General features: G+C 36.1%; 2 protein-coding genes across 3 annotated transcripts; both read right to left on the bottom strand.

Moving 5' to 3' along the window:
* Window positions 1-1,975: 1,975 nt before the first annotated feature.
* Window positions 1,976-8,681, bottom strand: LOC121395016. Of its 2 annotated transcripts, XM_041567478.1 has the most exons (5): window positions 7,412-8,681; window positions 4,819-4,936; window positions 3,616-3,999; window positions 2,766-2,988; window positions 1,976-2,130 (listed from the first exon to the last, which is right to left on the bottom strand). In XM_041567478.1, the coding sequence occupies exons 2-5, from the start codon at window positions 4,892-4,894 to the stop codon at window positions 2,040-2,042; spliced, it is 774 nt and encodes a 257-aa protein (XP_041423412.1). In that variant the 5' UTR covers window positions 4,895-4,936; window positions 7,412-8,681; the 3' UTR covers window positions 1,976-2,039. The 2 variants fall into 2 exon arrangements, with proteins under 2 accessions (XP_041423412.1, XP_041423413.1); XM_041567479.1 differs by lacking the exon at window positions 7,412-8,681 and having other exon boundaries at window positions 4,819-5,246.
* A 6,831-nt stretch (window positions 8,682-15,512) lies between these two features.
* Window positions 15,513-19,344, bottom strand: LOC121395015. Its single transcript, XM_041567477.1, has 4 exons — window positions 18,336-19,344; window positions 17,131-17,514; window positions 16,294-16,516; window positions 15,513-15,667 (listed from the first exon to the last, which is right to left on the bottom strand). The coding sequence occupies exons 1-4, from the start codon at window positions 18,409-18,411 to the stop codon at window positions 15,577-15,579; spliced, it is 774 nt and encodes a 257-aa protein (XP_041423411.1). The 5' UTR covers window positions 18,412-19,344; the 3' UTR covers window positions 15,513-15,576.
* Between the last annotated feature and the right edge of the window lie 1,814 nt (window positions 19,345-21,158).

Genomic DNA, 21,158 nt, shown 5'->3' with positions numbered 1-21,158 from the left:
AAAATTCACTTCAAATTCACTTCGACCCTTAGTAAATGTGCCCCATGTATGTTTTTTTTTTTTAATAAAATCTGACTTTTACATTTTTTTTCAGAATTTATTAAACCCCAAGGATGGAAAAGTCTGAATCAGAAAATCTGGCATCTCAGACCTGTCAAGATTGCATATAAGTCAAGGGGAGATTCTTTGATGTGCGCTGGGTTCGTGCAATACCCCCAAGTTTGAAAAAGAGTTACAATGTGCCATTATGGTTGGATTAGTGGAAGAGTTTATATGCCGAGAACTTCCCAAATGAGTCAGTTGAACTGAAGAAGCTGCTCGGATGAGTAGCGAAACATCTTCAATGATTACTCAGCAAGTCCAGTTGTTTTAGAATTACTTATATTAGATAAACCCCCTAAGGAACATGTTCTGCCCCATGTTTGGTGCATGGGGCATTTTCAAAGTTTGCAATTTGTAGAAATGGTACCACTGTCCTATATACTGAATACAGAACACAGTATACTGGAATTCTATTAAATGGCTGAGCCCAAACACTACACAACATATATGTACAAGTTTGTTACAATAGCCGAGCTCTATCACCTATATAATATATACTGATACTGGTCTCACTTCTCAAAAAGAAATCTAAAAACCCTACAAACAGTGTGAAGAAATAAATACAAAGACCTCAAATTATATATATATAATATTTATTATAAAAAGTATTTTTCTATTCATTGAAGCCTTCAATGCTGTGTCAATTCTGTTAAAGGGAATCTGTCGTCATTTAAATTTTTTTTTTTTTGCATTTTTATAAAAAACACACATCCATAAACACAGTCTGGCAAATAAAATGTTAATCCACAAATCCATGCATAAGTTATTTTAGTTTGTATTTTGTCATGGGGGCTTCCATTTCTGCTCATTACACATTCATCCTGTGCCGCTCTAACAGCAGGCACAGCATTACCTGTGTGCTTGGAGGCAGCCACTCTGTAATGAAAAGCCAGGTCGCACTACGACATGAGAATCTAGCTGTACACTCCCCCTCCCCTCTCTGCCCATGCGTGTGATGTTTGGAGGAGAGAGGTCACATGGTTTGCGGGGAAGCAATTACTTTCACTTTCCTACGTCCTGCTCTACAGCTGCACTAGCAGCCCCTCCTCCCACAGACACTATCAAAGCTCCTGCCGTTCTGTAAGTTTGTTCTTTGCTTTCCTTTGGAGGGGGGAACTTTCTCTCCTTGCTGCCTTCCTAGTTAGTTTTACTGGTTACTAGATGAGGTAAAGGAGCTGTGAGTTCCCTCTGCTATCCACCTCACACAGACCTTGCTCCTTTCCTGCCTGCAATACTTCTTTTTATAATAACTACTTACTGCCTCCTTTTCATGAGCTATTTTAACCCTTCCTAGACTTCCTCTTAAATTTTCCTGGTTTTCAAGTATGTCCTCCTTATTTTATCCTTTTTTTCTATTCCCTGTCATCAGTCCTGGGAGTGTACTCCTGTGTTTCTGCCATTCATTTTTGTGTAAACAAATATAATAAACTATCCATATAAAATATTTTTTCCAGTGCCCAAAATGAATTGTGTGTGTGTGTGAGTATATATATATATATATATATATATTTATTTTTTGAAACATAAGTGGGGGCACTGATCACAGGACTATCTTATTTCAGTCCTTCTGAAGTGGTGTCAGTGGGAGCTTATCTTGATACCTGCCTATTGTTCAATTGACAGGCTCAGCAGACAAGGCTCTATTTACATTACAGCAGCTTGTAGGAGGGAGGGGTAATGACATCACTCCAACTTGCAGTGCAGCAGTAAAGTGTGACTGAAGTTTATCAGAGCACAAGTCACATGACCTGAGGGCAGCTGGGAAATGTCAAAATGTCTAGCCCCATAGCAAATTTTAAAATTAGATATAAAAAAATCCATTTCTTGTTTTGAAAAACGGATTTCAATGCAGGATTCTGCTGTAGTAGCACTATTAACTGATACATTTTGTAAAAAACATGTTTTTCCACGACAGTATCCCTTTAATTCATATTCCCTTATGATTCCTCCTCATTGTCACTAGATGAGCTGGATGGTGGGCTTTCTACATCGCCGATCTTTTCCTTCTTCATTTGCTTGTCAGCAAACCTGCAAAAAAGGAAAAAAAATGTTAAATGGCGGCAAAATATTTTTAAACACCAAATTTTCATATACAAATACATTTTAAGGATCTGTGATCTGCGCATATTTCTGAGCATTGCAGAACTATGTACAGACATTTATATATATATCTATATAGAACCTCTTTCCACCTGCCCAGCACTGAATGCATGAGTAGCGAAATATTATATATATATATATATATATATATATATATATATATATATATATATAATACACAAAAGCTATGAATATCTTGTAAAGTATATCCTTATAAATGGTGAGTTCTGATGTCATCAGTTATAAACGGTGACTTCTGATGTCTTTTTATATGGTCATGAAACTCCTCTGTAACTTATAATATCCTTAGAATTTACAAGAGGGGATATTTTATTCACTATATAATCTGCCTACATTTGCTTCATGTGTCTGACCCCAGGCCAAGGCAGTGCCTCTGGGTGCAGACATAGGAGCGTGTGGATATAAGCGGAAAGATTATTTCTTTGCATAGTAAGGCAGTAGCCGAAAAAAATAACCAAAGTTGATCTTGCTTGGCTATTTATTGTACACTTTTTTGTCCGATGTTCTATATTCTAGAGCAAGATAAAGGAAATTTTACTTACCATACAAAGAGTCCTAATAGTGAGAATAAAACAAGGAACGATGCAACAGCTATCACTGATATACCAAAGATCTTCTCCTTTCCTTTAAGACCTGGGAGGATGGTCTTGTCAATGAAATCCCTGTCATCTGCTGTTGTTGCAGTTGTTTCTTGGTTTGGTGCTATAGTGGTGCTTGTAGGTTTTGTCGTTGTTTCATCATTCATACGTGCTGACCGTGATCCACCTGAAAAGCAAAACAATTACTGTAGGTGAATCTCAGATCCAGAACTAAACACATGTAGGTAGCATGCCTGAGATATATTTAGAAGGTGAATACACTATGGGCACATTTACTTAGCTCAAGTGAAGGAATAGAGTAAAAAACAGTTCGAATTTTGAAGTATTTTTTTGGCTACTTCGACCATCGAATTGGCTACTTCGACCTTCGACTACGACTTCGAATCGAACGTTTCAAACTAAAAATCATTCTATAGTTGAAGTACTGTCTCTTTAAAAAAAACCTTTGACCACCTACTTCGCCACCTAAAACCTACCAAGCACATATGTTAGCCTATGGGGAAGGTCCCCATAGGCTTTCCTAGCTTTTTTTGATCGAAGGAAAATCGTTCGATCGATGGATTAAAATCCTTTGAACCGTTCGATTCGAAGGATTTAATCATTCGATCGAACGATTTTTCCTTCGATCGCACGAACGAAGGAAATGCGGTAAATCCTTCGACTTCTATATTCGAGGTCGAAGGATTTTACTTCGACGGTCGAATATCAAGGGTTAATTAACCCTCGATATTCGACCCTAAGTAAATGTGCCCCTACATATTGGGTTTACAATACAGTCTCTCCCTTTATTTACCTTTGAGTTGATGCACAACTTGAATTTTTATAGACGAAAGGGGCTTGAACACCTTTTCTTTTATCGTCAGTGTAACCTGATAAGTGCCACTGTCTTCAATGACTGTGGGATTGATGACCAGCGAACAGTTCCCTTTTGCCACTAGGGGTTTAAAAAGTTGGAATCTATCCGCGAAAGCAGGCAATGCCGTTCTGACATGGTCTCCGTATAGACGCACTAAAGGTTGGTAATCCTTTCTGCCTTTTGGGATGAAACCCCATTCCAATTTGACGTGTGACGGATTCAGCGGACGCCTTGTATGAAAGGCACATGGTATAATATTCCAAGTATCTGCTTTCAATATCAGCTTCGGTTTGAATAGACGAAAGTTTTCAACTTTCAGAGCTGAAAAAAGAAAAACACACAATTACTAACTTGAAAGAGAACCTCAACCTAGCTCTGTCACTTTTTGTCACCTTAAAGGAGAATTCAACTGTAACTAAAAAAAACTACCCCCTAGCATATGAAGCCCCCCCCCGGGAAATGGCCCTAACTTTTTACTTACCCCTCGGCGCAGATTCAGGGATCGCAATTAACGCCAGCCATCTTCTGGGTCTTCAGGAAGATGGCTGCGGTGAACTGAGATCCCGAAAGTCCGAAATACTCGAAATTCAATCGGGGGTTATTTAATAAAAATATTGAATATGTAAAATTCACACAAATGTTACCGATGCAAAAATTTGAATCTAATTCGAATCGAATAGAGTTGTTTGTCAGGAAGGCTAGTAACTAGGTAGGCTAGTAACGTTCAAATTGGTCCCTGGACCTCTCCCACTTACTTAAACATGAACTCAGCAGGTTTTATTTGGCGAATAGTCGAATTTGTGAGTGAGAGTTTTGACCTTAAAAAACAAAAATTTGAATATGAATCTGCTTCTAAGTGTAGTTACATTACGTGGGCAGATTTATCAAGGGTCAAAGTGAAAATTGAAAATGAAAAAAATTCAAATACTGAGCTTTTTTATGTGTACTTCGACTAAGGAATAGTCCAAATTCGATTAGAATTTTAAAAAAATTCAAAAATTCTAATATCGAAATTTATCATGTACTGTCTCTTTAAAAATGTGTCTTCGACCATTTGCTACATAAGAGTTCATACAGCATTTCATATGGCTGTAATCATCCTGATTTAAGGGTTAAAAGATAATAGAGTTATCTTCTTACCTGAATTGGTTCCAAAAAAGAATTGAAGTAGTCCGATGAAAAAGATAAATGAATGAAGACACATGGAACCCATCATTGCTGGGCAAGAGGGTCTTCCACGGCCTTCAGAGAGTTTATTCTGGAAAAAAAAACAGAAAGAAGAATGAATATGAGAATCTGATCTATCAACATAGAAACCAGCAATGCCATTAATTGTAATGTAATTAATTCTATTATCAATGTTTCATCATATCTGGTGCTTTAGTCAAGCTTTATGAAGCAAAAAAAAGATATAAATAGATAATAACAATATATTATAACGTACTCTTAAAGGGGCATGTTTATAAAAATGTTTCTTTTTGACTAAAATGGGCTAATCTTAATGCAAATCTCAATGCAATCCAAACAATAAATCAAATAAACTTGCTTGAATGTTGAAAATACCCATCCCATTGTATCTCAACAGGTTTTAGGCAAGATATAATTTTTTTCATGTTTTCCCTTTGATACAATCCTGAAAACCACAATTACACAATTTCCCCTTCAATAGTATATAGAACATTAGAACAACTAATAATTTTAGTTATATTGAGCCCGTAGGTTAGTCCCATGAATATCTAGACATCAATAAATACATATAAATATATAAGGATTACAGATCAGGGAAATTCAACATTGCAAAGTCATTTAGATAAATATAACATAAACACATATAGCCAAAAACTGAAATATAATTTTTCTACTCACAGTTCTTTTTGATATGCACAGAAGCAAGATGTGTTCACTAACAAGAAGTGTTCACTTCAAGCTCTATGCATGAAATGAGTTCACTGTTAGCTGGACAGTTTAATAGTTGCACAGATTATTATGTCATAATGATCATACCGATGATGTCATAATGATCATACGATGTCACAATGAACATACCCGATGATGTCACAATGACCAACCCGATGATGTCACAATGAACATACTCGATGATGTCACAATGAACATACCGATGATGTCACAGTGAACATACCCAATGATGTCATAATGGCCATTTAGCTTTATGCCTCTAGATCTATCTACTGTATCTATCTACTATATCTATCTACTGTATCTATCTATTTACTGTATCTATCTACTGTATATATCTATATATCTATCTACTGTATCTATCTATCTATCTACTCTATCTACTGTATCTATCTATCTACTGTATCTATCTATCTACTGTATCTATCTATTTATCTATTTACTGTATCTATCTTCTGTATCTATCTACTGTATCTATCTATCTATCTACTCTATCTACTGTATCTATCTATCTACTGTATCTATCTATCTACTGTATCTATCTATTTATCTATTTACTGTATCTATCTTCTGTATCTATCTACTGTATCTATCTATCTATCTACTCTATCTACTGTATCTATCTATCTACTGTATCTATCTATCTACTGTATCTATCTATTTATCTATCTACTGTATCTATCTATCTACTGTATCTATCTATCTACTGTATCTATCTATCTATCTATCTATCTATCTATCTACTATATCTATCATCTACTGTATCTATATTCTGTATCTATCTACTGTTTCTAACTATCTACTGTATCTATCTATCTTCTGTATCTATATCTATCTACTGGATCTATCTAATTTATCTATCTATCTATTTACTGTATCTATCTTCTGTATTTATCTACTGTATGTATCTATCTATCTATCTATCTATCTATCATCTATCTATCTATCTATCTATCTATCTATCGTCTGTATCTATCGTCTGTATCTATCTACTGTATCTATCTACTGTATCTATCTATCTACTGTATCTATCTATCTATCTATCTATCTTCTGTATCTATATCTATCTATCATCTATCTACTGTATCTGTTTATCAATTTACTGTATCTATCTTCTGTATATATCTGATCTATCTATCTATCTATCTATCTATCTATCTATCTATCTACTGGATCTATCTATCTAATGGACCTATCTATCTATCTTCTGTATCTACTGGAACTATCTACTGTATCTATCTATCTACTGGATCTATCTATCATCTAACTATCTATTCTATCTCTATCTATCTATCTATCTATCTGTCTGTCTGTCTGTCTGTCTGTCTGTCTGTCTGTCTATCTATCTATCTATCTATCTACTGTATCTATCTGTCTGTCATCTATCTATCTACTCTATCTATCTATCTATCTGTCTGTCTGTCTGTCTGTCTGTCTGTCTATCTATCTATCTATCTATCTATCTATCATCTATCTATCTATCTATCTATCTATCTATCTATATCTGCCTATAGATATCACTGAATGCTGGCATTTAAGTGTAGTAGAACAAATAGAAACTGATTCCAAAGCTACAAATAAGACTCATGCCGTATAAGCTTTTCTATGTGTATTTTATTTGAGAGACTAGCATTTTGATTGGGTGACTGCCCTGCACTCAATGTACATTCAGTATGCATCCCTACATATTAGCACATCCAAAGGGCTTAGTCATGTCTCTGCATTGCAATAATAAAATCTGAGAATGGAATGTTTCACATGAAGGTCATGCAAATACTGATTTAAGGGTTAAAAGACAATAGAATTATCTTCTTACCTGAACTGGTTCCAAAAATTGAAATAGTCAGATGATAAAGATAAATGAATGAAGACACATGGGTGTGCTGGGCAAGAGGGTCTTCCACGGCCTTCAGAGAGTTTATTCTGGGAAAAAAAAACAGAAAGAAGAATGAATATGAGAATCTTATCTATCAACATATAAACCAGCAATGCCATTAATTGTAATGTAATTAATTCTATTATCAATGTTTCATCATATCTGGTGCTTTAGTCAAGCTGAGCTTTATGAAGCAAAAAAATATATAAACAGATAATAACAATACATTATAACATACTCTTAAAGGGGCATGTTTATAAAAATGTTTCTTTTTGACTAAAAAGAAACATGACATCTGGAAATGGGCTGATCTTAAAGGGGTTGTTCACCTTCAATGTCCGAATCTTATTAAACCACCAAAAATGCTCTCATAGAGTTAGAAAACCCATTTGCCATAAAAAAGTAAAAAGGTCATTGTAAAAGCTAGTTTATTTACCATTTAAATTTGTCCTTCTCCTGTCTCTCTGATTGGTTTTCTGAAGGATGGGAGTGGCCTGTTTTACACCTGCACTTCCTATATGATTAAATCATCACTCTCAGGCTTTGCCCTTACTTGGTTCTTATTGTGCATTGATACTGCCCTCCCCTTGTAATTCATTGGTTGCTTGTGCACTTGTAAGCAGTCACATAAATTCAAAGGCCATTAATTAATTTCTGCCGTGCATTGGCTGCTATCTTGTGTGCATTACTTGAGAGACTCAAAAAGACCCAGCATTTCCCAAATCTAACACATTTTTACTATGCAAATAAGCATATACATTAATGGACATGTAAACCCTATAAACCTTTACCATATCATTAAATTGGGCACATATTCCCCACACAAAATGCATCATTGTCTCTGTGTTGGGTCAGGTAGTATCTGTATCCCCTCCGTTAGCCTCATTTTATCCTGTCAGAGGGTAATCAAAACAGCAAATGGATCAGATGCATGTGGATGTGCATGCTTATTGGGATTTTTCAGTCTGATTTACTTACAAGACACTTTTCTCCTTGTCTCCGTGCCTAAAATACATTATGCAGCAATCCAAATGAATCCCAGTAACATTGCCTTATTTTCCTGATATTAAGCTGGATCACCGCTGTGATGTTTTGGCAAGGAGAACGCATTTTCATGAGATTTCTTGCCCATCGTAAACATGAACTACAGGTATGGGATGCATAATTCAGAGACCCATTATCCAGAAAGATCTGAATCACAGAAAGACTGTCTCTCACAGACTCCATTCTATCCAAATTTTTAAAAATGATTTTCTTTTTCTCTGTAGTAATAAAACAGTAGCTTGTACTTGGGTTTATTTAAAGTTTACTTCATTTTCTAGTCGACTTAAGGTATAAGGATCCAAATTCTGGAAACATCCGCTATCTGGAAAACCCCAGTTCCTGAGCACTCTGGATAAAAGGTCCCATACCTGTACCACAACAAATCTCCATGTGTGCCAGTACTCTGGGAATTCTGCTTTTGGTCAATATGTAATAGTACCCTACTTCTCAAAACCATAACAAAATTCCTGTAGCTGGTATTGTGTGTCGTTTATGTATAAGATTAAACAGCAATTTTATTAAAAGGAAAAAAATATCACAGGCTATGGGGACTGATTTCTTACAGAAAACGGGTGAGTTTAAGTACTAGCAGCATTGTGATGCACACAGGACATTATCTGTCTATTAAATCTGACAAACACACAAAATTCACCATTGTCCAACAGGCAGTTCTTCTGCTATTGCCTTTTAATATTATTACTTTATATCCTCATAATTGCACAATTATCAGAAATCCCTTACTGTATGTGAAAAGTGAAAAATACCTCTGCAAAGTCCTTTCCAATTCTCTAATCAAGTGCAGAGTCATTTGAGTATAGAATACAGACACAATAAGAACACTCTGCTAAGGTGATGTGCTTGTATTGCTCATTTATTGGTACATTTTAAGTATCATGTGAAAGACATACTCCATAACCAAGATGAAGACACCCTCTCAACACTTATTCCCCTCTAGAAAATGGAGTCTGTCCACTTAAAACTTAACCCCAAACAGTGAGAAATGTCAGCTGAGCCCTGCCTGAAAGTGACTGAGCTCTCCCTCCACATGAGACTATTCACCAGCCCTCCCCAAGTACTAACATTATAATTTTCTCCTCACAAACCCCATTATAACACAGTCACCCCCCCACACACACAAAAGACAGAGTTCTCCCTCCTCACATGTCCCCACAAGTGACAGACCTTCCACCCAGCACTGACTTTACCTTCCCTCACACACAGACACTCCATGAACCTCTCCTCCCTCCATGTGGATCAGTCACAGATCACTTGTCCCTTCATACAGCAGCTCCCTCCTCCAACCTCACACAAGCCTGGGCCCCCCGCACCCTCCTCTTCCCCCCTGTGAAAATGACACACTGTCCTCCCAACACACACACACACACACAGAGCTAAACATTCACCTCCTTTAAGTCAGCCCCTTCACATAAGAAACGTCTCTGTGCATACATACTGCCATGGGCAGTATCCCATGGCAACCAATCAAATTGCTGCATTCATTGTTCTACCTGCAGCTGGCTTTAAAAAGCTAATCACTGATTGGTTGTTGACTGACAGGAGAATCAGCCAATCAGAGCAGAAACTGCTGCATGTGTGCACTTCCTGCTTCTGCCAGTAGTGTGTATGATGTAAAATAAAGAAGTACATACAAAAGGGGGTTGTGGGAGCACTCACATTGCTAAGTAGAAATGTATATAAGTATAAGGGAAGTGCTACTGACATAACCAAATGGGTCAGTGCACATTCCCTGGGCCCCTGTCTAAGTAATTCAGTAGATATGCAAATGCATGTGTTCACAAAGACAGGGGGTTTTTAGTTACAAAGTTATGATCATCAAGTTGAAAAGCCACCATACCACAAGGTAAACCCCATATGGCGGTCCCTAACTTGTTCCCTCCAGTCATAGTATTGAGGATCCTGTGCCTCTCTGCATAATAGCATTAGTTGAAGTAGAAGTCTGCTGAACCTTGGTTTCTGTCTGAGGGCTAGATCCTCCCCCGCTGCTAACTTGCAGCTTTTAAGAGAGAGTGATTGCCCAAACCAACTCCCATTTTTAAAAAAAAAGTATAATATGAAAATGGTAAAGACAAGTAAATATATTAAATATATAAGTGCATACGTATATATATATATATGTGTTAGTACAAGTATAAATAAAAAACAAAGTGAACTAAAACAAGTAAAGGACAAATTAAATACGTGTAGCAATAGGTACAGTGAATGTAAATGTCAGAAGTGCGATTTGGTGCGGTTAAAAACATAGGGCCACCATTAGTCGATCGGGGTGGGTTAGGGTTGCCACCTTTTAAAGAAAAAAATTACCAGCCATGGTGGGGGGTTCGGAAAAGAAAGGGGCGGGGCATGATGCAAAAAGGGGCAGAGCCGACAAGTGCCCCACAAAAGGGGCGGAGCCATGGGGGAGTATCATCACAAAAGGGGCGGGCCACGTGGAGTAGCGTCACAAAAGGGGCGGTCCACCGCCCGAAGCCTGACGAAAATGTAAGTTTTCATCAGCGGGCAGGGGATTTTGTAAATGGTATTACAAATTACCGGCAGCTACATTGCCGGTAAATTTTTAATACCGGCCCTGGCAGGTGTTTTAAAATACCAGCCGGGTGGCAACCCAAGGGTGGGTATGGAGGGTGCTACAAACCACATGAAGCTTAGCCAAGGCTTCAGGCTACAATAGCAAATACAAAAGGCGGTTGTGGGAGCACTCACATTGCTAAGTAGATATGTATATAAGTATAAGGGAAGTGCTACTGACATAACCAAATGGGTCAGTGCACATTCAGTGCACTTATATACATTTCTACTTAGCAATGTGAGGAATGTGCACTGACCCATTTGGTTATGTCAGTAGCACTTCCCTTATACTTATATACATTTCTACTTAGCAATGTGAGTGCTCCCACAACCCCCTTTTGTATTTGCTAAATAAGGAAGTACAACAGTCACTGTAGCGTTTTTGGGGGTTGGCGACCCCCGCACAGGGGGTCCATGATGAAAGGGCCCCATCTGCAAAGGGATCCATCTGAGGTGAATATCTCATCAACTGCACATTTTTTATTAAACATTTATATAGCAAAGCTTGTTATTTTTACATGAACTGTTACATTTTTGAAATTTATATGAAGGTGAACAACCCCTTTAATGCAAATCTCAATGCATTCCAAACAATAATTCAAATAAACTTGCTTGAATGTTGAAAATACCCATCCCATTGCATCTCAGCAGGTTTTAGGCAAGATATTAATTTTTTTCATGATTTACCTTTGACAGATTGTGGGATTTCTCTGGGTAGACAGGGCACATATACATAGATATTAGTTTGATTGGTGCAGTTTGTTATTACCCAAATATCCTTGATTCTACTCATGCCCCTAGCATGGCCATGTGAGTTGTAACTCAAAAACAGCTAAAGGAGCACATGTTAGATAGCCCTAATTAACTTTTCTTTCTCAGATTGGGACTCCAAACTTTAATTGTTGACCTGGGACCTGCACTATATTCTGGTCCTGCTTATAACTCTAATTCTAAGCAACTTTTCAATTGTCCTTCATTATTTATTTGTTATCATTTTTTTTAATTATTTGCCTTCTTCTACTCACTCTTTCCTGCTTTCAAATGGGGGGTCACTGACCCCATCTAAAAAACAAATGCTCTGTAAGGCTACACATTTATTGTTATTGCTACTTTTTATTGCTCATCTTTCTATTCATGCCTTTCATATTCCAGTGTCTTATTCAAATCAGTGCATTGGGTAATTTGGACCCAAAATACCAAAATAACTACCAAATAACTCAAAAACTAGAAATAATGAAAAATAAAAACCAATTGCAAATTTTCTCAGAATATCACTCTCTACATTATACTAAAAGTTATCACAAAGGTGAACAATCCCTTTAAGATTCAGGAAATTGAGAAATGCTGATTAGCGACCAATCCTTTTACATTTATATATATTTTTTTAAATAAATATAAATGTATGGCATTTTACATAGTTCATTCTGCTTGTCTTGTTAAATATAGTTGCATTTCTTATACTGAAAGCGGCGTGGGGTGTCTGTGTAGAAGTGCCCAATGCCTCCACTAAGGACTGGACTTGGGCTTTTGATACGATTAACAAAAGTATTTTAAACAATTGGCTACTACTATATTACTATCTTACTATAGGTAAAATACAGTAATAGTATTGAACATAAACACCAATGCAGTTCTTTAAAAAAAATCACCAATTTCTCTTTTTTCCCCCAAAGACTAATGAAGTTATGTAATAAAAGGCACTAAGTTTGCCCAGGGGCAATAACCCATAGCAACCAATCAGCAGGTAGAATTTACTAGTCACCTGTTTAAATGGAAACATCTTATTGGTTGCCATGGACTACTTTTCCTGAGCAAACTTCATGCCTTATATTACATATGGGTGTAATTCCTATACTTTTAACACACATGGATTAGTGCATATACGTGAATATAATTTAGCCATGTTTGCCATTTTCAAATCTTTGCTATAGATTTACTGCACTATAAATTAGGCAACAATTACCATGAGCAAAAGATACATCACATTTTCACATGAAATAGCATTCTTAATTGCCTATAGTGCTAAAACTTTGAATTTCGACCATCGAATTGAAAAAATTCGACAGTCTAAGTTTTGTTTTTTGTTTGAATTTAGCTGTTTTCGACAGAATTAAAATCGTTTGATCGATCGTAGAAATCTTTAGAATTGAACGATTTAATCAACCAATCGAACAATTTTCAAAAAAAAAACTTTGATTTCTAAAAACTTGGCCAAATATTGTCTATAGGTTCTAGGAGGTCCCCATAGGCTAACATAGCAATTCGGCAGGTTTAAGGTGGCGAAGTGGCGAATTCAATGTCTTTTAAAGAGACAGTACTTTGATTTTCAAATGGTCGAATATTCAAAGTTTTTTCAATTCGAATCAAATTTTGGCCTATTCGATGGTTGAAGTACCCAGAAATTTGAAGTTTTTGAATTTGAAAATTCACTTCAAATTCACTTCGACCCTTAGTAAATGTGCCCCATGTATGTTTTTTTTTTTTAAATAAAATCTGACTTTTACATTTTTTTTCAGAATTTATTAAACCCCAAGGATGGAAAAGTCTGAATCAGAAAATCTGGCATCTCAGACCTGTCAAGATTGCATATAAGTCAAGGGGAGATTCTTTGATGTGCGCTGGGTTCGTGCAATACCCCCAAGTTTGAAAAAGAGTTACAATGTGCCATTATGGTTGGATTAGTGGAAGAGTTTATATGCCGAGAACTTCCCACATGAGTCAGTTGAACTGAAGAAGCTGCTCGGATGAGTAGCGAAACATCTTCAATGATTACTCAGCAAGTCCAGTTGTTTTAGAATTACTTATATTAGATAAACCCCCTAAGGAACATGTTCTGCCCCATGTTTGGTGCATGGGGCATTTTCAAAGTTTGCAATTTGTAGAAATGGTACCACTGTCCTATATACTGAATACAGAACACAGTATACTGGAATTCTATTAAATGGCTGAGCCCAAACACTACACAACATATATGTACAAGTTTGTTACAATAGCCGAGCTCTATCACCTATATAATATATACTGATACTGGTCTCACTTCTCAAAAAGAAATCTAAAAACCCTACAAACAGTGTGAAGAAATAAATACAAAGACCTCAAATTATATATATATAATATTTATTATAAAAAGTATTTTTCTATTCATTGAAGCCTTCAATGCTGTGTCAATTCTGTTAAAGGGAATCTGTCGTCATTTAAATTTTTTTTTTTTTTGCATTTTTATAAAAAACACACATCCATAAACACAGTCTGGCAAATAAAATGTTAATCCACAAATCCATGCATAAGTTATTTTAGTTTGTATTTTGTCATGGGGGCTTCCATTTCTGCTCATTACACATTCATCCTGTGCCGCTCTAACAGCAGACACAGCATTACCTGTGTGCTTGGAGGCAGCCACTCTGTAATGAAAAGCCAGGTCGCACTACGACATGAGAATCTAGCTGTACACTCCCCCTCCCCTCTCTGCCCATGCGTGTGATGTTTGGAGGAGAGAGGTCACATGGTTTGCGGGGAAGCAATTACTTTCACTTTCCTACGTCCTGCTCTACAGCTGCACTAGCAGCCCCTCCTCCCACAGACACTATCAAAGCTCCTGCCGTTCTGTAAGTTTGTTCTTTGCTTTCCTTTGGAGGGGGGAACTTTCTCTCCTTGCTGCCTTCCTAGTTAGTTTTACTGGTTACTAGATGAGGTAAAGGAGCTGTGAGTTCCCTCTGCTATCCACCTCACACAGACCTTGCTCCTTTCCTGCCTGCAATACTTCTTTTTACAATAACTACTTACTGCCTCCTTTTCATGAGCTATTTTAACCCTTCCTAGACTTCCTCTTAAATTTTCCTGGTTTTCAAGTATGTCCTCCTTATTTTATCCTTTTTTTCTATTCCCTGTCATCAGTCCTGGGAGTGTACTCCTGTGTTTCTGCCATTCATTTTTGTGTAAACAAATATAATAAACTATCCATATAAAATATTTTTTCCAGTGCCCAAAATGAATTGTGTGTGTGTGTGTGTATATATATATATATATATATATATATATATATATATATTTATTTTTGAAACATAAGTGGGGGCACTGATCACAGGACTATCTTATTTCAGTCCTTCTGAAGTGGTGTCAGTGGGAGCTTATCTTGATACCTGCCTATTGTTCAATTGACAGGCTCAGCAGACAAGGCTCTATTTACATTACAGCAGCTTGTAGGAGGGAGGGGTAATGACATCACTCCAACTTGCAGTGCAGCAGTAAAGTGTGACTGAAGTTTATCAGAGCACAAGTCACATGACCTGAGGGCAGCTGGGAAATGTCAAAATGTCTAGCCCCATAGCAAATTTTAAAATTAGATATAAAAAAATCAATTTCTTGTTTTGAAAAACGGATTTCAATGCAGGATTCTGCTGTAGTAGCACTATTAACTGATACATTTTGTAAAAAACATGTTTTTCCACGACAGTATCCCTTTAATTCATATTCCCTTATGATTCCTCCTCATTGTCACTAGATGAGCTGGATGGTGGGCTTTCTACATCGCCGATCTTTTCCTTCTTCATTTGCTTGTCAGCAAACCTGCAAAAAAGGAAAAAAATGTTAAATGGCGGCAAAATATTTTTAAACACCAAATTTTCATATACAAATACATTTTAAGGATCTGTGATCTGCGCATATTTCTGAGCATTGCAGAACTATGTACAGACATTTATATATATATCTATATAGAACCTCTTTCCACCTGCCCAGCACTGAATGCATGAGTAGCGAAATATTATATATATATATATATATATATATATATATATATATATAATACACAAAAGCTATGAATATCTTGTAAAGTATATCCTTATAAATGGTGAGTTCTGATGCCATCAGTTATAAACGGTGACTTCTGATGTCTTTTTATATGGTCATGAAACTCCTCTGTAACTTATAATATCCTTAGAATTTACAAGAGGGGATATTTTATTCACTATATAATCTGCCTACATTTGCTTCATGTGTCTGACCCCAGGCCAAGGCAGTGCCTCTGGGTGCAGACATAGGAGCGTGTGGATATAAGCGGAAAGATTATTTCTTTGCATAGTAAGGCAGTAGCCGAAAAAAATAACCAAAGTTGATCTTGCTTGGCTATTTATTGTACACTTTTTTGTCCGATGTTCTATATTCTAGAGCAAGATAAAGGAAATTTTACTTACCATACAAAGAGTCCTAATAGTGAGAATAAAACAAGGAACGATGCAACAGCTATCACTGATATACCAAAGATCTTCTCCTTTCCTTTAAGACCTGGGAGGATGGTCTTGTCAATGAAATCCCTGTCATCTGCTGTTGTTGCAGTTGTTTCTTGGTTTGGTGCTATAGTGGTGCTTGTAGGTTTTGTCGTTGTTTCATCATTCATACGTGCTGACCGTGATCCACCTGAAAAGCAAAACAATTACTGTAGGTGAATCTCAGATCCAGAACTAAACACATGTAGGTAGCATGCCTGAGATATATTTAGAAGGTGAATACACTACGGGCACATTTACTTAGCTCAAGTGAAGGAATAGAGTAAAAAACAGTTCGAATTTTGAAGTATTTTTTTGGCTACTTCGACCATCGAATTGGCTACTTTGACCTTCGACTACGACTTCGAATCGAACGTTTCAAACTAAAAATCATTCTATAGTTGAAGTACTGTCTCTTTAAAAAAAACCTTTGACCACCTACTTCGCCACCTAAAACCTACCAAGCACATATGTTAGCCTATGGGGAAGGTCCCCATAGGCTTTCCTAGCTTTTTTTGATCGAAGGAAAATCGTTCGATCGATGGATTAAAATCCTTTGAACCGTTCGATTCGAAGGATTTAATCGTTTATCCTTCGATCGCACGAACGAAGGAAATGCGGTAAATCCTTCGACTTCTATATTCGAGGTCGAAGGATTTTACTTCGACGGTCGAATATCAAGGGTTAATTAACCCTCGATATTCGACCCTAAGTAAATGTGCCCCTACATATTGGGTTTACAATACAGTCTCTCCCTTTATTTACCTTTGAGTTGATGCACAACTTGAATTTTTATAGACGAAAGGGGCTTGAACACCTTTTCTTTTATCGTCAGTGTAACCTGATAAGTGCCACTGTCTTCAATGACTGTGGGATTGATGACCAGCGAACAGTTCCCTTTTGCCACTAGGGGTTTAAAAAGTTGGAATCTATCCGCGAAAGCAGGCAATGCCGTTCTGACATGGTCTCCGTATAGACGCACTAAAGGTTGGTAATCCTTTCTGCCTTTTGGGATGAAACCCCATTCCAATTTGACGTGTGACGGATTCAGGGGACGCCTTGTATGAAAGGCACATGGTATAATATTCCAAGTATCTGCTTTCAATATCAGCTTCGGTTTGAATAGACGAAAGTTTTCAACTTTCAGAGCTGAAAAAAGAAAAACACACAATTACTAACTTGAAAGAGAACCTCAACCTAGCTCTGTCACTTTTTGTCACCTTAAAGGAGAATTCAACTGTAACTAAAAAAAAACTACCCCCTAGCATATGAAGCCCCCCCCCCGGGAAATGGCCCTAACTTTTTACTTACCCCTCGGCGCAGATTCAGGGATCGCAATTAACGCCAGCCATCTTCTGGGTCTTCAGGAAGATGGCTGCGGTGAACTGAGATCCCGAAAGTCCGAAATACTCGAAATTCAATCGGGGGTTATTTAATAAAAATATTGAATATGTAAAATTCACACAAATGTTACCGATGCAAAAATTTGAATCTAATTCGAATCGAATAGAGTTGTTTGTCAGGAAGGCTAGTAACTAGGTAGGCTAGTAACGTTCAAATTGGTCCCTGGACCTCTCCCACTTACTTAAACATGAACTCAGCAGGTTTTATTTGGCGAATAGTCGAATTTGTGAGTGAGAGTTTTGACCTTAAAAAACAAAAATTTGAATATGAATCTGCTTCTAAGTGTAGTTACATTACGTGGGCAGATTTATCAAGGGTCAAAGTGAAAATTGAAAATGAAAAAAATTCAAATTCTGAGCTTTTTTATGTGTACTTCGACTAAGGAATAGTCCAAATTCGATTAGAATTTTAAAAAAATTCAAAAATTCTAATATCGAAATTTATCATGTACTGTCTCTTTAAAAATGTGTCTTCGACCATTTGCTACATAAGAGTTCATACAGCATTTCATATGGCTGTAATCATCCTGATTTAAGGGTTAAAAGATAATAGAGTTATCTTCTTACCTGAATTGGTTCCAAAAAAGAATTGAAGTAGTCCGATGAAAAAGATAAATGAATGAAGACGCATGGAACCCATCATTGCTGGGCAAGAGGGTCTTCCACGGCCTTCAGAGAGTTTATTCTGGAAAAAAAAACAGAAAGAAGAATGAATATGAGAATCTGATCTATCAACATAGAAACCAGCAATGCCATTAATTGTAATGTAATTAATTCTATTATCAATGTTTCATCATATCTGGTGCTTTAGTCAAGCTTTATGAAGCAAAAAAAAGATATAAATAGATAATAACAATATATTATAACGTACTCTTAAAGGGGCATGTTTATAAAAATGTTTCTTTTTGACTAAAATGGGCTAATCTTAATGCAAATCTCAATGCAATCCAAACAATAAATCAAATAAACTTGCTTGAATGTTGAAAATACCCATCCCATTGTATCTCAACAGGTTTTAGGCAAGATATAAATTTTTTTCATGTTTTCCCTTTGATACAATCCTGAAAACCACAATTACACAATTTCCCCTTCAATAGTATATAGAACATTAGAACAACTAATAATTTTAGTTATATTGAGCCCGTAGGTTAGTCCCATGAATATCTAGACATCAATAAATACATATAAATATATAAGGATTACAGATCAGGGAAATTCAACATTGCAAAGTCATTTAGATAAATATAACATAAACACATATAGCCAAAAACTGAAATATAATTTTTCTACTCACAGTTCTTTTTGATATGCACAGAAGCAAGATGTGTTCACTAACAAGAAGTGTTCACTTCAAGCTCTATGCATGAAATGAGTTCACTGTTAGCTGGACAGTTTAATAGTTGCACAGATTATTATGTCATAATGATCATACCGATGATGTCATAATGATCATACGATGTCACAATGAACATACCCGATGATGTCACAATGACCAACCCGATGATGTCACAATGAACATACTCGATGATGTCACAATGAACATACCGATGATGTCACAGTGAACATACCCAATGATGTCATAATGGCCATTTAGCTTTATGCCTCTAGATCTATCTACTGTATCTATCTACTATATCTATCTACTGTATCTATCTATTTACTGTATCTATCTACTGTATATATCTATATATCTATCTACTGTATCTATCTATCTATCTACTCTATCTACTGTATCTATCTATCTACTGAATCTATCTATCTACTGTATCTATCTATTTATCTATTTACTGTATCTATCTTCTGTATCTATCTACTATACCTATCTACTGTATCTATCTATCTACTGTATCTATCTATCTATCTATCTATCTATCTATCTATCTATCTACTATATCTATCATCTACTGTATCTATCTTCTGTATCTATCTACTGTTTCTAACTATCTACTGTATCTATCTATCTTCTGTATCTATAACTATCTACTGGATCTATCTAATTTATCTATCTATCTATTTACTGTATCTATCTTCTGTATTTATCTACTGTATGTATCTATCTATCTATCTATCTATCTATCATCTATCTATCTATCATCTATCTATCTATCTATCTATCTATCTATCTATCGTCTGTATCTATCGTCTGTATCTATCTACTGTATCTATCTACTGTATCTATCTATCTACTGTATCTATCTATCTATCTATCTATCTATCTTCTGTATCTATATCTATCTATCATCTATCTACTGTATCTGTTTATCAATTTACTGTATCTATCTTCTGTATATATCTGATCTATCTATCTATTTATCTATCTATCTATCTATCTATCTATCTACTGGATCTATCTATCTAATGGATCTAACTATCTATCTTCTGTATCTACTGGAACTATCTACTGTATCTATCTATCTACTGGATCTATCTATCATCTAACTATCTATTCTATCTATATCTATCTATCTATCTGTCTGTCTGTCTGTCTGTCTGTCTGTCTGTCTGTCTGTCTGTCTGTCTGTCTATCTATCTATCTATCTATCTACTGTATCTATCTGTCTGTCATCTATCTATCTACTCTATCTATCTATCTATCTATCTATCTATCTATCTATCTATCTGTCTGTCTGTCTGTCTGTCTGTCTGTCTATCTATCATCTATCTATCTATCTATCTATCTATCTATCTATCTATCTATCTATCTATCTATCTATATCTGCCTATAGATATCACTGAATGCTGGCATTTAAGTGTAGTAGAACAAATAGAAACTGATTCCAAAGCTACAAATAAGACTCATGCCGTATAAGCTTTTCTATGTGTATTTTATTTGAGAGACTAGCATTTTGATTGGGTGACTGCCCTGCACTCAATGTACATTCAGTATGCATCCCTACATATTAGCACATCCAAAGGGCTTAGTCATGTCTCTGCATTGCAATAATAAAATCTGAGAATGGAATGTTTCACATGAAGGTCATGCAAATACTGATTTAAGGGTTAAAAGACAATAGAATTATCTTCTTACCTGAACTGGTTCCAAAAATTGAAATAGTCAGATGATAAAGATAAATGAATGAAGACACATGGGTGTGCTGGGCAAGAGGGTCTTCCACGGCCTTCAGAGAGTTTATTCTGGGAAAAAAAAACAGAAAGAAGAATGAATATGAGAATCTTATCTATCAACATATAAACCAGCAATGCCATTAATTGTAATGTAATTAATTCTATTATCAATGTTTCATCATATCTGGTGCTTTAGTCAAGCTGAGCTTTATGAAGCAAAAAAATATATAAACAGATAATAACAATACATTATAACATACTCTTAAAGGGGCATGTTTATAAAAATGTTTCTTTTTGACTAAAAAGAAACATGACATCTGGAAA

This window comes from Xenopus laevis, chromosome 6S (genome assembly GCF_017654675.1).
Source record: "Xenopus laevis strain J_2021 chromosome 6S, Xenopus_laevis_v10.1, whole genome shotgun sequence".
Classification (NCBI taxonomy): domain Eukaryota; kingdom Metazoa; phylum Chordata; class Amphibia; order Anura; family Pipidae; genus Xenopus; species Xenopus laevis.
This window is presented reverse-complemented; position numbering and strand designations above follow the sequence as displayed.